The sequence below is a fragment of the Zerene cesonia genome, chromosome 10 (genome assembly GCF_012273895.1).
Source record: "Zerene cesonia ecotype Mississippi chromosome 10, Zerene_cesonia_1.1, whole genome shotgun sequence".
Taxonomy (NCBI): Eukaryota; Metazoa; Arthropoda; class Insecta; order Lepidoptera; family Pieridae; genus Zerene; species Zerene cesonia.
The window spans coordinates 1,515,503-1,532,417 of NC_052111.1; the positions used below are offsets into that span (position 1 = coordinate 1,515,503).

Here is a 16,915-nt window from a genome sequence, read left to right on the forward strand (position 1 = left end):
TAAATGATATATAGCCTCTGTTTAAATACCCGTAGGCATGGTGGCTTTCAGTTGGTCAAACAATTTGTTTTAATCATTGCAGTAGATCCAGAGATCCACAACGTCACAAACTCAGAAAACCATTTCATTAGAACAGATAATTTAACATTATATGAGTAATATAATTGTTAAGGGGACTGCCAGGTTTTTTTTTATCCTTTTTTTATTTGTCGATTGTTAGGTATTATAAAGTACATTTTCAAATCATTTAAAGGGACACCCTTAAACAAAAAACAGTACATAAAGACTCATCCCTTATTTTAATATCTGTACAAATTGACATAAATGCTGGTAACATTTTAGTATGACTCAACGGTCACGTGACCACATTAGCTTGGGTTTACAGGTTGAAGAGAAACGGAGTTGTACGCTTGCTTTCGATAATAAGGTGTTGTGGAATTATTTCTGCGAGTATTTAGAAAATAGTGACTGAAAAAATTATTCAAAATGTCCACAAAATCTAAAAAGACTGTTACGTCGTCTTCTAACATAAGTGTTGTGTCGTCAGTGCAAAGCCCACCACAATCAAGCACTCCTGTTGGTAGCCGCCCTTCTAGTTCTGCCGGCCGGCCGAATAGCCCCTTAAGTCCAACGAGGCACAGTCGTTTACAAGAAAAGGAGCATTTACAAAACCTCAATGACCGTCTTGCAGCCTATATCGATAAAGTACGCCAACTCGAAAGCGAAAATTCGGGCCTGCGTCGTGAAATACAAACGACACAGGAGGTCGTCACACGCGAGGTTTCCAATATAAAGGGAATGTATGAGCATGAATTACAAGATGCTAGAAAACTGTTAGATGATACGTCCCGTGAGAAGGCCAAGTTGGAAATCGATCTGAAGAGATTGTATGAAGAAAATGATGATCTGAAGAAACGGTATGTACAAATAAAATTTCATAACAGTGCAAAAAAAATCGTAGTATGCACTAATTACCTTGTATGCATTTTACTTCTGCACGTATTTTTGCTAAGATTAGTTACTTTTATTGAAATTTCTTCCGGCTAACCTTAGCACAGTTTACGTCATCGGCGGCATTTCATTTCGGGCACGCAATGACGAGCGCGCGCGACCTCGCCTTTACGACACAGTGACATCATACCTCGATATAACAAACCAATTGAATACTATTAATATGTCTACTAAATGTTTCAGCTAACCATTTCACTCGAATAACTTTGTACACAATGTTTGTAAACAAATGTTTGGTAGCTATCAACATTGTATGAACAAAGTATTATATTACATTAAAATTAAAAATATATGCCGATTCATTTAATAGGAACGATAAACAAATTTAGATTTACCTCATTGAGCTACCAAGCTTCTTATAATCTTGGCCTAAATAATAAAAAAATGGCTTAATGTCCTCATTTACAATCTATTTCAGTCAAGGTTGTTTACTCATTATTTGATTCTCTTATTGCATTTTCTTATAAACATTTGTGATGTTTGTCAGTCACATATAAAGAATAAGCTTAAAAAAGCATATATTTCAAATATAATGAATATTCTTCAGTGAAACAAGTGATAATATACATATTTGACAAAATTATAAAATAATGAGCTAATTGTTTATTGAATCATTATAGCATTAAGCATATTGAATTTTCAATTTCAAATTTTTGACAAATTCGTGTTATACACAATGTTTACATATTTATCTCCTCTTTAACAAGAAAAATACGGAATAAGTAATAATAACAGTTGTATCCTATGAAAGGTAACATGTTTGCATTTGCTGAAAAAAAGATTTTGATTCCTTAATAAAGTTCCCATTTTACTACATACACTCAAAATAATCACTTTTTATATTTAAAAAAAAGTTAAAATTTTTCTAATAATTGATAGTTAATTCATTTTGTGCAGAACAGGGTCTTCCATCTTCTTACTGTAAATTACAATTGGAATATTTTTATTTTTATTTATGAGAGTTTATGTAAATGTAGGATATAAATTTAACTGTAGTTAGTCGTGTGTATGTGGAATTTGAGCATGCTTTGGCACAAATTGGGCCATCTCACACCGGGGAAGTATCACATCCCCACAGAAAATTGGCATAAAATAGTGGCATGCCACTGTCGTTGTACAGTGAGAGAGAACAATAGAAATATTAATTTTTCATGTATCTTCAATTTCAGTAATGTTCTGTATCAATCAGTGTTTATTTACTTCAGGTTTTTACATTTGGACATCTACATTGTTAATTTTAAAAGGTCACAAGAAAACTCAACCTATACCTAATACTTGCTTGTTTGTAGCTCCAATAATTTTACCCTCACTAATCATCTGTTTAGATGATGATGATGATGTTTAACCTACTCCAGGTTGGTAAGTGTGGAACCCTGGAGGTCTTGAATTAGAGAGTACATCTTACTTATATTTGTGAAGTACCTAAATTGATAAATGAAATACCATGTGAAACAAAAAATTTCATAAAACCATATAAAATGAACATTATATTAACTTAAAAATCTATCTAAATAAATAAAAATAAATCACCGAATCTGTTGCTATGTGTAAAGCTTATTAAGAGAATGGCTTTACAATTTTCTTTACCTTAGCATGGGTGAAGCCGTACAAGTACATATCTATACTAATATTATAAAGCTGAAGAGTTTGTTTATTTGAACGCACTAATCTCAGGAACTATTGGTCCGATTTGAAAAATTCTTTCAGTGTTAGATAGCCCATTTATTGAGGAAGGCTAAAGGCTATATATGTACCACAGGCGAAGCCGGTGCGGATCGCTAGTTCTTAATATTATGTCAACACAGTTATGATATCAAACAAGCTTTTAAAGATTTTATAATTTTTTATACATTTATCATAACGTGTAAGAAAATTTATAGGTTATCCAGATGGGTAGGGCTACCTTGACTACAGGTTGTCGACCATGAGAACTAAGTCACATCAAAGCGACCTTACGCCCACCGAATGACAAACAATTAAATACGTAAACATGTCAAATAACTTGTGTGACATCATTTACTCTTAAACCAATAATGATAATTCTATAATTTAAAAATCAAATTTAATAATGTACAATCAATGTTCTTGTTAAAATTTTACGATAGGTACGTGAAATAACATCCGGCGATTATGTGAGAATGTGAATCGTAAAGCTGGCGTCGCGTCGGTGACGTAATTCGATCAAATATAACCGTGACGTTCCGTTGCCCCCTCGATTATAAAGATTTTCAAATGGGGTCAGCCCAACTTTGTCGCTATCTTTATATATTTTATAAGGAATATGCCGTATATTATAATTATTTTGTACATTGGTATATTTATAACAAAGTGCACATGATCTCCCGCGTGGTTATCCGTTATTTCGCAATTTCCATCACATGCGTATTTGTTGTTAATTTCATGGCGTATAAGAAATAGAATAAAACGTTGAAGAAAGTTTGAATTCATGCTCTTTCTCTTTCCGGTAATCATTATGATTTCACAAAATTCATAGTAAGCCTTTACTCCGCTCGATGGAAATTCATTACACTAAATCCCTTTTTTAATTTCATTTCTTACCAAGATTTCTTAAAAAATTAATTGCATCTGTGTTTATACGAGTGTCCTTTGGTTTTATTTCTAACTAGCTGCGCTCCGCGTTTCCACCCGCGTAAATCCGTATCCCGTAGGAATATCGGGATAAAAAGTTGCCTATGTGTTACTCCAGTTGTCCAGCTATCTACGTATCAAATTTCATTGCAGTCGGTTCAGTAGTTTTTGCGTGAAAGAGCAACAAACACACACATGTCCTTACAAACTTTCGCATTTATAATATTAGTAGGAAATCTAACTAACTAATAGTAGTAAGCGACATGATAAAGATTATTAGTTTAATGTATAGGAGAATCTTAACCTTCAATGAGGTTGTTTATTTACAGTGCTTATTTTGTCAATGACACCATTACCTTGTACCGAACTAGTCTTTGCCGTAAAAATGTCTGACTAAGTTATGTTACGTAATCATTATAAATAGTACCCAATGGTCACAGGGATAATATTATACATTCGCAATTCTAATCTTTATTCCGTATGAATAAAGTTTATAATGTCATTCTTATATCTTTGTATGTTTGAGCATGTAAGCCGTGACGTGAGTGAATAAAAATTCGATAATAAATACACTATTTTGTCACTGTGTATAAATCGTGGTTATACATGTCATGTTTAACATTATTTTTTACTTATTTTTATTTTGTCAAGAAACCATCCTGGTGACAAGTACTACCAGGCAATTTAGTTGCTCACGTTATGATATTTATCAAAGTCGTCCAAAGGAACTGAAAGATTTATGCTAGAAGATTTAAGACTGATTTTTCAAAATCAATTTAGTAACGTTATCTAGATCGAAGGAGGAATATGCTTTCATATTAACTAAAAAATATTGTCTTTCGCAATACACGTACAGGTATATATATATCGACTTCCATTGCTACTATATTTTAACATAATCATTATGATATAAACTGTGCATTATTAAAGATACATATTTAAACCATTTAAGTATGTGTTTCAAATGTAGGTAAACAACGAGAACTATTGTATTTTCAAATTTTGTTTAATATATATACGTTCTACACATTTATGTATACCCACATTATTAGATCGCCTTACGGACATATTATTATTTAATAAGGGACAATTTTAATTAACAACGTTGTCTTATCTAGCTTGGACAAAAAAACAAAAGACTGGCAACAAGCAGACAATTTGGCACGTCACTACGAAGCACGTTTCACGGAAGAAAGCAACAAATACAACACTGCCCTTGCTGATAAAAAGAAGGCTCAAGATGAAGCTAGAGTACGTATTTTAATTCAAATTTTTCCTCTTTATTTTATTTATTATATCTTTATTAGTAATACTAATTAAATGTGCGTTGAACTTTGTGTCTTTTTTTGATAAAAACAAGTTTTCTACACTTTTCGATAAAAAAATAAAATAAATTCTTTTTTCAAAAATTACCGCGTAAATATTATTCATTTTCATCGTTCTTTTTATTTTTAAACTAGTTCTACATACTGGAGCGTGAATAGTTTTGTTTAATTATAAATTTATTTTTATTATTTAGGACCTGGCCAAGGAGTTGGAGAAATTGCGTAAAGTTTACGCCGACACGCGTAAGACCCTTGAAGAAGAAATGCTTTGCCGCATCGACATGGAAAACACAGTGCAAAGTCTGCGGGAGGAGCTATCTTTCAAGGACCAGGTGTTCCAACAAGAGTTACAAGAGACTCGTACACGTAGACAGGTCGAGATTTCTGAAATCGGTGAGTGTGTCACCTTTGAATGATAATAATCATCATCATAGAATTTTTAGTAGTAAACAAAACCCTTATTAGATAATTTTATTCAAAAAGTATATAACTGTTTTATTTAAACTATATTGTAAAGACCAAGCCCCAGTGAGTAATCATATAAATATGTTGTAATTATGCATTTATGCATTATATACAATGATAAAACAATAAGAACATAAATGATTTTAAACCCTATTCTGTGTTCTTGTGTCTTTGGTACATTTTATTGTTTACATGGATTTATTTCGGGGTAATTGAAGTATTAGACAGAGGAAATTATTGCATTTAAATTATATGTAACGAGTTTTGAAATATCATTATAAAAATCAAAAACGTTTTTTACTTTATAAGTTATACATAGTTGTTAATAATATATAATATCATAGTCATACTAGGATTTATATTAATACATACAATGATATCTTTATTCTGTATTGTATATATTTTTAAAATGTTTACTACATTGCATGAAAAATACAGCATTTCCTATCTTTAAATTTGCTAAAATGCATCCAAATACTTTGTATCATATGCTTTGTCATTAATATTATCTTATCAAGTCATTTATATGTTATAATTTTATCAGAATTTGTAAGTTACAAAAGAATTTAGATTTTTTCTGTAGTGATAAAGTTATAACAAAATACTTAAATAAAGTCTTGAAGTGAAGTGTATTTGGTTATTATTTTTCTCAAATTTGAATTAATTCGAATTTTTCAAATATTGGATTATATAGATGGTCGTCTTGCCCAGCAATACGAAGCTAAGTTGCAGCAGAGCCTGCAAGAGTTGCGCGAACAACAGGAGGCCAATATCAAGGCTAACCGGGATGAAATAGAAGCTCTCTATGAAAATAAGGTAAAACATAATATACAATACAATACACATGCATGAAAGCACCAAAGAAAAAAAAAATATTAAATATACACATATTATGTCTATTTATTATTCCCAAATTCTTTAAGCATATGTTGTTATAATATGTTGTAGGGTTTTTTGTATATAAAATGAAAGTTCTTTTTATAAACAAACCATGATAACGGCGCGATAATTACAATATCTTATCTTGACCAATATCGCAGCGATCGCTCTGTAATGTTTCGTTATAAATATATAGCTATTATGTAAGCTATGTGATTAAGATCATGGTTGAAATTGATAGGACATGTAGTAAATATTACCGGCGATATTAGACACAATTTTTTTATGATTATTATTGAGTAAAATGTCTGCAATGCATTAATACATAAATGTTAGAGTCAGCACAGTAATATACTGTTCACTATTCAATAAAACAAAAATAACATTAATAACTGAATTAAAAGAAAACAGCAGGACAAGAAAAATATTTTACAATACACATAGCATACATACAAAACAATAAATCTTTGTTATTTTTTGCAAACCATTCTTAATAAATATATAATATTGCAAGCAGTTGAAGAACTTGCAAGCGGCTTCGAACCGCAACAGCAATGCGGCGACCGTGGCGGTGGAGGAGCTGCGCACCATGCGCACGCGCATCGACAGCCTCAACTCGACGCTCAACGATCTGGAGAACAAGAATGCCGCACTCAGCGTAAGTTTCTTGATTTTATTGCAAGAAATAATTAATGAATATAATAAACTAAAGAGATAATATTCAAGTAAGATTATTTTGTAGAAGATCATGTGCTGATTAAGATGATTTTATTGAAAATTGAATTCAGCATGCAACAAAATTTCACATATTCTAATTGCATTTACAAAAAAAGTTAATGTTTTACTTTAAAATTATATGTAATGGTTACACTAATTTTGTCATTACAATAATTTGACTAGAACCGGTGCCGTGAACTGGAACGTCAACTGGAGTCAGAGCGGGCCCGTCACGCAGAGGACTTGGCGTCTCTCGAGCAGGAGCTGGCGCGCTTGCGCGACGAGATGGCGGCGCAGCTGCGGGAGTACGCCACGCTCATGGACATCAAGATATCGCTCGACCACGAGATCGCCACGTACCGCGCGCTTATCGAGGGCGAGGAGGATAGGTTGGTGTGCTTTGTGTGTGAAGGGACCTATAGGTGCTCTGGACGTAGAGTTAGAGATAAGAGATTCATTGTGAATTAAATTTTTGAGTTTTTGATCGTTGAAAGAAAGTATTGGATTATAAATTGTAAGTTTAGTAGTTTTTATTAGAATACTTGTGTCTAAAGCTGTAGATTACCGTAACATGACTATCAGAGTCGTACTGAGTAGTAATGTATAAGCTTTTATATATTTTTTTAAATCAAATTAGAATAAAGAAACTCATTGTTCAGCTTAAACTTGAACATTCAATATAAAAAAAAAGGTGTGTGTGCGATTCACACACGATAGAAGTGAAACTTCAGTAAATCGACAAAAGAATGAGATGAATATATATAAAATAGTATGTATATTTCTGTGTCATTCTTTGCCAGCTTCATTCGTATTTGTGTCCCTTACCTGTCGTTTTTCCGTTGCATCAGGTTTGAAATGACAACGATTCTAAAGAAGTTTCACTTCAAAAAATAGCTTATCACGCGTTGTGCTCACTGTAAAAGAGCAACGACCCGAAATTCATATACAACAACATTGTACTGTGAAATTATACGACGAATATAAATTTAAAATAACCCATCCAGGTTGAACCTCACCTCGCAATCGCCCGGGCGCGAGTCCCGCGCGTCCATGAGCGGCGCGAGCGTGAGCGGCAGCGGGCGCGTGACGCCGGGCCGCCGCGCCACGCCGCTGCGCGCGGCGCGCAAGCGCACGCTGCTCGACGAGAGCGAGGAGCGCAGCCTGCAGGACTTCAGCGTCACCTCCAGCGCCAAGGGCGACCTGGAGATCGCCGAGGCGTGCCCCGACGGCAGCTTTGTGAAGATCCGGAATAAGGGCAAGAAGGTGTGTGCAATGCCGTGTTTTCACATAAAGTACACGGAGAAAGAAGTAACTGATACATATAATATCACAATCACATTAATGCTATAACGTAGAAATTAAAATTTATGTTATGTATGTAATTAATATACTAAACTAACAGATTTTTTTTAAATACGCAATTTTTTTATTTCATATATATATAAAAAAATAAAACGATGTGTAATAACACCATTTCGTTTTAATTAAATGTATTTACGTGAAAAGGAGCAATTTTATAATTATTCTATATCACATCGCGGATTTTTATACTTATACATTCAACTATAACTCAACAGGAGCAAAGCCTCGGCGGTTACCAGCTGATACGCAAGGCGGGCGAACAAGAGACGCTGTTCAAGTTCCACCGCACGGTGAAGCTGGAGCCGGGCGCGGTGGCGACGGTGTGGTCGGCGGACGCGGGCGCGGACCACGACCCGCCCAGGGACATCGTGATGAAGGGCCAGAAGTGGTTCGTCGCGGACACCTTCACCACGGCGCTGCTCAATACGGACCAGGAGGTGGGTGCCGGCTGGATAATCTGCCACTTATATTCAACTCTTTATAATATGACTTAGAGTAGGTTAGGTTTAGCTCAGTTATAGCTCGAATTGAAAGCCAACTATGATTAGTTAATATAAGATTTAATTAATAGCTAATCTACATCTTTAGCTACGTATTCTAAATTTAATGAGTTTACTTAATGTAAATTTTACGTAATTTTCAATGAATATGGATACCGAAGATATTGAATGAATAAATTGTCTTATCGCGTTAGGGCTTTGTAAAACCCGTAAGAATCCCGTAATAATATATATTCAATAATACCTTCGATCGCTATAACCGTATCAGTTACTTAATTCCTATGCAAATTGTCAGGAGGTGGCGGTGTCTGAGCGACAGCGGCGGCAGGTGAGCACGAGCGCGCAGAGACATCGCGAGCTCGCACACAAGTTCCCGCGTCGTGAAGGGGTATGTCTATCATATTTTTATTGCTTATCGTCGGTTATAATGTCACTTTACCTATTTATATTATATAGAATCACTTGCCATAAAAATTAAATCAAATCATACGCTGTAACTTTATCATCAATTAGTATGCTATTTATGTAGTTTTTATTTTAGAACTTTTTTAATGTTTTTCATTTATGTTTCAGCTTGGCGAAATACGTGAGGGCGAAGAGAATTGCCGTATCATGTAACCCCTAGTAGATAAAACGGTTGTATCCAATGATCGTGATCGATTTATAACGGTGCCTCACCATTCTCTTATCAGGGTTTGCCAGCTAGGCTTTCCCAGTTATTACAGATTTATTTCTAAAGAAACACCAAAGTGGCACGATAGATGGCTTTCAATCAAGCCGTTCCAATAAAGAAACAATAAAATGTAAACATTTTGAGTTTAAAGTTATGTGATGGAGTAACGCCTCATATTTGGTATTTTGTTTGGAATAAATCTTTCCTCTAAAGAACACTTCCGTTCTTTCACATCTTCAATGAAATGTTTTTATAGTGCATTTAATTTTTTCCTTATTGGAACGGCTTTAAGTTTCAATCGGTGAAAATATTTAATTAGTGTCTCTCTATTACGGTTTTTACGAACTTCAAGTTCGAATTTGAGTTCAATTGTTATTATCCTTCGCTCAATTTTGATTTTGGCCATTCATGTTCCGCCTATCGTGCCATTTACGCCTTTCCGCATCGGTCCTATGAGACCATTTTTTATTATATTATACATCACTTAAGATTTAGTATTCATCTTTTCCAATATTTCGAAACATGAAGCCACTTGATGCCTTTGTTGGCTTTACTGTGTAAGCTCAGTGAACAAAGTACAAAGATTATTGGTTCACTTTGTGTTGGTAAGTGTAGAAATATATATATTTTATTAATTATTTAACGTTAAGACCCCCACCCATAAACATTTGCGCTAGACAATGAATCATGTCAGTTGTTTGAGAAGATAGCCATTGAATATTAAGCAGCAATCTGTAGATAAAATCTACAAAATATCATGATAGTTAGTAGCTATTGACTAGAATACTAGCATCATTAGTTCGTAAGTTTAAGTTGACCACACTGCATTGGTTGTCAATTTAGAATAAGATACATTTTCATAATTATAATTAAATGCTATTTTTTATAACAAACACAGGTGCAAGTCTCAAATTGTATGAAGCATTTATGACATTATACAAATGGGATGTTTTCATGTAATTTGGTTTTCTAAATTAATTCATGTAGTACTATACTAGACTTTATTTAAGAAAATGTACTTTCAAATTTAGGTGAAGAGGAAAGAATCTAATTGTTTTTTCGTTTGTGTTCTTTTTTTAAGTAATCATAGAAAACTTTAAATTGGATTAATATTATTACTTCCTTTTGCAAATTACATAACATTATAAAATAATAAAATTATATTTAGTTTTAATCAATTGTGGCTTTTATTACGTAACCAACCACCCTTCTTCCCTAATCAGCACAGAGTACTAGATTAGTTTTATGTACGTCATGAACTGGCATGAAAATTTAAGTAATCACTAATGTGTAAGGCTTATAAGACGACACGGAGGATTAGAATGCTAACAGTTTTCATTTAATTATTCTACCATATAAATTAGAATACTGTCTTAAAATTTCTTGCCTCATTCATAGCTTAATCAAGATTAGTTTTAATGTCTGGATTTTTTAATGGAATGTAACTAATTTCCATATAATTCGCTATGACTTTAATTTAAATTTTTAAAGGGTTCAAAAAGAGGATAATTCAAATGTTTTAGACACAAATCTAGGAAATATGAAGTAGGTATCCCAAAATCGCTGCTGGGGAGAGGTCTCCCGTTGGTAGTGTGTTGTCTGACAACGTGTCAACTCTAAGACTAATTGATATTGTAGATATGGTACAAAAAATTGTATTTTATTCATTTATGTTTTGCAAAAAGAACGACTCACAATTACTATTCAATTTATTAATAACTAGCTCTTGCCCGCGGCTTCGCACGCGTTAAATATGGAGTGGTTCAATAGGTGTTGTACATATAAACCATCCTCTTGAATCAATTGAATTTAAAAAAAAAACCTTCAAAATCCGTTGAGCAGTTTTAAAGATTTAAGCATACATAATATAGGGATGGAGGAAGCGAATTTGTTTTATAGTATGTAGTGACGAGTAAGGGTATTTGAATGTTCACGCCTGGTAAAAATAAAATAAAATATGGTTAGACGTGGTGTTGGATCGGTGGCCGCTTTACTTTTCACGGTAAGTTAGACCAACGATCACATTTTTAGTCCCGAGAATTTGGAGGCGTTTTAATTTTTATGTTAAAAATAATTATTATTCGTATAAAAAATTTCTGGGCACTTACAATCTAATTAAATATTTATCGTAATATACCTAATGTATACCATATGTTTTCGTTTATTACAACGTACAATAATTTAAGTAGCATAGCATCACTGTAATGTGCACATTAACACGCTCTTCTAAGTAATTCTATCAGGCATTTTAAGTAATTCCTTTGATTTGTTTGGCCATGGTCACATCATTAGAAAGAGAGCTTTTTGACTCGGACCAGTTTTTGAGCAATAGTACACTGTCAGGATAACATCTTTGATACAGAACGATTTAATAGTGTAGTCTCAATTTAATCAACTGTACCTTCTTAAATAGAATAATATTTAGGGGAATACGAAAAGTAATTGCACGTGAAAAAACAATCTTCAATATATTAAGTACTATCTTAATGTTCGGTGACGTTTCAAACAAATGTTGTTACAATACTAACTATACTAGATACTCATATAACTGGTTTATAAAACAATTCTTGAATACAAAAAACGTGTGTAATGTTATCGGATAAAAAATGGGGTGTGAATGGGTTTCATTATTAAATGACAATAAATAATCCAACTGTGAATTGCATAGCTAGATTTTAAAAATGACACTGACATAACAATAGAATTTTCAAAACTTCCCGTCAATGTCATAAAGATTCAAAATGAGAAATACATAATATTTTATATTTATTTGCGAAAATAGCAATAACTAATAAGATATTTTATAAATGAATAGATATAAGTATAGAATATTTAGAACTTTACTTTACCGTGAATAATATTTGCGTTTAAAAAAAAATTGCACATTATAATACTATATTATATAAAAATAGAAAGTAGTAATTGAATATCAACATTTTAATGTCTTCTTCATTTTGAAGCTTTTATATATTAGAACCACCTCCACAAATAAATTAAGATGTAAGTTGCATATTCATGTTTTTTATGTATCTTTGATTATTTGTTGTTATACATACACATTTAAAACAGATGATATGAAATTTAGTTGTATTTGCAAACACTGTATGGATATGAAAATTTTGTTCGTAGTCTTTAAATTTTCATTTAAGTATATGTTAAAGGTATTTCTTTTTAATATTTATTTCTCTCTTTAAAAATTCACTTTTTTACAGAGCATGAATGTGCTTTGCTGCTTTGTGCTTTTGCGTATATGCATCATTAAATAGAATAGGGGTAGAGAAGTCCTCAGAATAAATCACACAGTAACAAATCGCTATAATTCAATATAAGTTTTTATCCAACTGTTGTCAAATGAGATGAAGTAATATATATTAAATATAAATTTAAAAGCGTAAATTTAAAGAACTTCATTGTGTTTTTAGTGAAAATTATCAATATATTCATATTCAATTAGTAATATAACAAGTAAGTTGCTATTATAAAGTTAAAAAATGCTACTTAGCAATGAATTGTTTGGTTGATTTCGCTGCTTATGGCCTTTCAAGCTTATAAGGAAAATCACACCAGTAGAAAGAAAATCGCTTAATATTATCTTTTGAATGAATAGGGAAATTTCACAACTTGATTTTTATTATTTTTATCAATAAAAATTATGCAAACAACAAAAGGGTAATAGAGATGGAAAAATTTGCTAAGTCCCGCTCACACATACTTTTAGACACAAGCTTGCCTTATAGTTATTATATCAAAACCTTGTCTATAATCCTAATCTCGGTCTATGTGTTTAACTATGTTGGTATAATATTTTCTTTTTCAATATTTTTGTTTTTTTTTTTATTTAAAGATATAGGTATATTGCAAATGACAACATCAATGATTTGATTCAATTTTTTTGAGTAAAACCAGATTTCATTAAACATATTTTTAAGCTGTTATTCGTTTTTAAAATTCAACATGCAAATTAAATTAGAAAAAAAGTGCTCAAGGGATTTTTATATGTTTGGGGGTTCCATATGATAAAAGAAGTATTACACGCGATTGAGTTTACGACAATAACACACAAGGTTAATATTTCTAAAGGTTCATTTCAAAAACTCAAACAACAATTATTTTAGTTCGACTTTTTAAAGATTTATTAAGTACGTTCTTAAAAATTTTATGTTCTTATTGCTATTTGAGATTTCTATTAAAAATTTATTTATTGATTTATGTTTTGATAGACCATATGTAGCCCCAAATTTCACTTGTCATTCCGATATGTATTTTGTTTTCTATATCTGAATATTATTCATAAAATTTCGATAACTATTTATAGTTTGGCTTGCTTGCGCTACTGTAGAAGTAATTCGGTTTGTCTCTTTCGTCCAAACACATAACACTCAAAAATTCACATCGTGAGTATTTGTGTATATTTATATATTTAAAAAATGAATAAAATACTATGCCGAATTTTGAAAACTTCAAAACGCGCTTAAATGATGGAATCACCTAAATTGTGTCACTTGCTCTTATACAAAGTATACGCAAAGAATTCGATCGACAGATCGACAGTGTACAAAGTTTAATTTAAATCTGTTCGATGGGTAAAAATTGTAAAGGAGTCGGTTACATACAAACATGTAGGTGTGTTAAAAAGTACCGAAATAAAGATTATTTAATTATTATCAGTGTTATGAATACCTGTAAGCGTAATTTGTGCAGTTGTTTTTATTTCAGAACCAGATGTTCCTATGACCACTACCCACTATTTGCGGGCCGCAAATGCAATTAGTGTTATGTCATACTTAACAATGTGATGCATTATACAGTTTATAATTGAAGCCTCTTTTAATATAAATAAATGGATCAATTTATTTACTACAACTTTATTAATTGGGATTTCAAATAAAATCATACAAGTGTTTTGATACGCTCTTATTTAGGTACTTGATAACGCAGAAACATGTCTAGTTTTCATTTTTAAATATTGACCAAAGTCCCGTAGAATTCGCAGTACTGAATTCGACTTACATAACATGTTGTAGTCATATTACTTAAAACATCCGGGCTGATCAGGCGTGGTTTTCGCGCCTTGACCCGAGTAGGAGTTACGACGCAATAGGTCAGGGGGTGGGATGTGCGGGGTCTGTTTGGACGGGCGTAGTAGCGTAATGACGTCAGTGGCGCGCAGTATCGACCCCGCGAGCCGTCAAAACACCCCTCCCTCCATTCCAATATCATGCCTTAACTGTAACAAGCTACTTCAATAAAGACTACGCAAAATAGAACTTCATGATGACGATCATCTCTATAATGCTTACAACTAATGAAAGACAAAATAGTATGATGCAATTTGCATTGACATTTCGATTTGGCGCCGTAAAATGCCGTGGCGCATTAAATAAAAATCAAGTGTAGATAGACAATAATTGCTTCATCTGGACCATACTCTTAGGTTTTAAAAAGTAATAATACGAAGAAGAGTACCTACGTTATAAAATAAGGAGGATACTAAGATATAATTCAATAGATCTAATGGTAGGCAAATACTTCAGAAAATCAGGTGAAATAAAAATGTTTGCATAAAACCAGTATTTGGTTGGTATTGCGTTCTATCACTGTCAATTTGAGGTTACAAATTATGGATACACCAAAGTCAACAACCAGTAACAAGTGCGCAGTTTTCACGATATACGTAAGGGCGGAATTTTCCTCATTTTGGCTCTAAACCTTGACCGACTTCGAAACCCCTCTCGGGCCCAGCAAAGATATAATATTATATAGGTTACCTTCACGGAAACTCCGATCAAATATTCTTCTTATGTCTACTTATATTTGTTTGTATTCAAGCAAGGTAGATAGTTAATCTAAAAATTGTATTTTTAGTGAGAATATAGGCCATCGCAATTTCATAAATATGAACGAAAATAAATCTACAGAGAATCTAAAACATTTCAAAAAAGTACCTATATATGTAGTGGAAGAACATAACGATGCTTTACAGTTTATATATTCGGCAATCGGTGGAAAGAAATTACCCTTAGAAGGAACAACTTTATTGCACTTAGATGCTCATCCAGACATGCTTATTGATCGTAAATTAAAAGGAGAGGAAGCAAGGGCAGGGAGGAAAGTTTTGCAATTATTACAAATAGAAAATTGGATTGTGCCAGCGGCAGCCGCCGGACATATAAAACGCGTGGTTTGGATTAGACCACCGTGGGCGAATCAATTTACCGATGGCTCACGGTTTATCCACGTTGGAGACCACCCCGTCACAGGCTTTCTCCGAGTAGATTGTAAAGAAAATTACTATTTGTCTGATGCATTATATTCGTCACAGCTTGTGAACAAAAGAAAGTTTATGCTGACAGTCGCCGAACTAAGTAATGGTGCAGATTGTAAAATAGAGCAATTAAGTAATCAGTTGACTATCGACGTCCCATTTGTTCTCGACATCGATCTAGATTTTTTCAGTACAGCAAATCCATTCCTTAATATATATGAAAGTATAGGACTGTATGATATGTTGGAAGATATATTCCGATTCGATTTGCCTGAAAATGATGACGTTGAAACCTTAGAATTAATTATGCAGTCACGTGAACAACAATTGCAAGAACTAGAAGATATGTTTTTGTATTTAGAAGAGCATGGCAATTTAACGGAATATAAAGGACTTAAATCACAACATTATCATAAGGTAAACTATTCAGATTATGTTCTTATTTATTTTGATCTCTGGCTGTGTTTTTTTTCATCAATAATTTATTTTCATCAATCTGTCACATAACATTCCCAAATAATTTACATTTCAATAAAAACAAAAATAAAAAACAAAATCTCTTCATCCATTCAGAAGATATATAGCTATAGACAGACATACGGACACATCAAACGTATAACGATAGTGTTATAAGTGTATTTGGGTGAGGGAACAAGAAAAAATAGACCTTAGTTATTAAAAATTACGTCCATACTTATTTTAAAAAAGGTTGCCTAACATTAATATTTAAAAATAAAATTGGAATACGTGTATTTTATTCCAATTAGCTTAATATTTTCATAACAATTGTTGTCAAATACTGTCCACCTGTGCATAAATATTATGGTTTTAGGAATTTTCATAGTCCTATAGCTAATTCCTGAGGTACTAATACAATTATTATACGATTTTCTGGTATCATTTTTGGGCCTGCAGAAGTTTGAGAGTTGTATATACTGATAGGTAACATTTAACTCCCCCCCCCATTAAAACATCTTTTTCCCTTGGGAATTTCCTTTAACTACGCGGGTGAAGCCAGAAGCGAAAAACGTAAAATGTTAAACGCGAAAGTGTCTTCGAGAAAAACGTATTCAGGTTTTCAATGTTTTAGGTACGTAATTTAGTTCCTGTCATAATAAAAGAAGCCGAG

General features: G+C 32.7%; 2 protein-coding genes across 3 annotated transcripts in view; both read left to right on the forward strand.

The window, feature by feature from the left end:
* The first annotated feature begins 349 nt into the window (after window positions 1-349).
* Window positions 350-10,564, forward strand: LOC119829284 (lamin-C). Of its 2 annotated transcripts, none has more exons than XM_038351726.1 (10): window positions 350-917; window positions 4,719-4,851; window positions 5,120-5,318; window positions 6,085-6,206; window positions 6,784-6,927; window positions 7,170-7,375; window positions 7,991-8,249; window positions 8,564-8,785; window positions 9,144-9,236; window positions 9,422-10,564. In XM_038351726.1, the coding sequence occupies exons 1-10, from the start codon at window positions 487-489 to the stop codon at window positions 9,464-9,466; spliced, it is 1,854 nt and encodes a 617-aa protein (XP_038207654.1). In that variant the 5' UTR covers window positions 350-486; the 3' UTR covers window positions 9,467-10,564. The 2 variants fall into 2 exon arrangements, with proteins under 2 accessions (XP_038207654.1, XP_038207655.1); XM_038351727.1 differs by having other exon boundaries at window positions 487-917; window positions 6,787-6,927; window positions 9,422-9,466.
* A 1,684-nt stretch (window positions 10,565-12,248) lies between these two features.
* LOC119829726 (UPF0489 protein C5orf22 homolog) overlaps window positions 12,249-16,915 on the forward strand; it is a 5,295-nt gene continuing 628 nt past the window's right edge. Inside the window, exons 1-2 of the mRNA XM_038352366.1 lie at window positions 12,249-12,521; window positions 15,387-16,203. Coding sequence (XP_038208294.1) covers window positions 15,418-16,203 — 786 coding nt within the window. The 5' untranslated portion in view covers window positions 12,249-12,521; window positions 15,387-15,417. The remainder of the gene's footprint in view (window positions 12,522-15,386; window positions 16,204-16,915) is intronic.

What these genes read in the sequence shown, in the direction of transcription:
- LOC119829284 (XM_038351726.1), top strand. Translation starts at nt 487, where the DNA reads ATGTCCACAAAATCTAAAAAGACTGTTACGTCGTCTTCTAACATAAGT. An exon ending in GGTCGAGATTTCTGAAATCG is followed by an intron (nt 5,319 to 6,084) that starts GTGAGTGTGTCA and finishes TGGATTATATAG; the next exon opens with ATGGTCGTCTTGCCCAGCAA. An exon ending in AGTTCCCGCGTCGTGAAGGG is followed by an intron (nt 9,237 to 9,421) that starts GTATGTCTATCA and finishes TTTATGTTTCAG; the next exon opens with CTTGGCGAAATACGTGAGGG.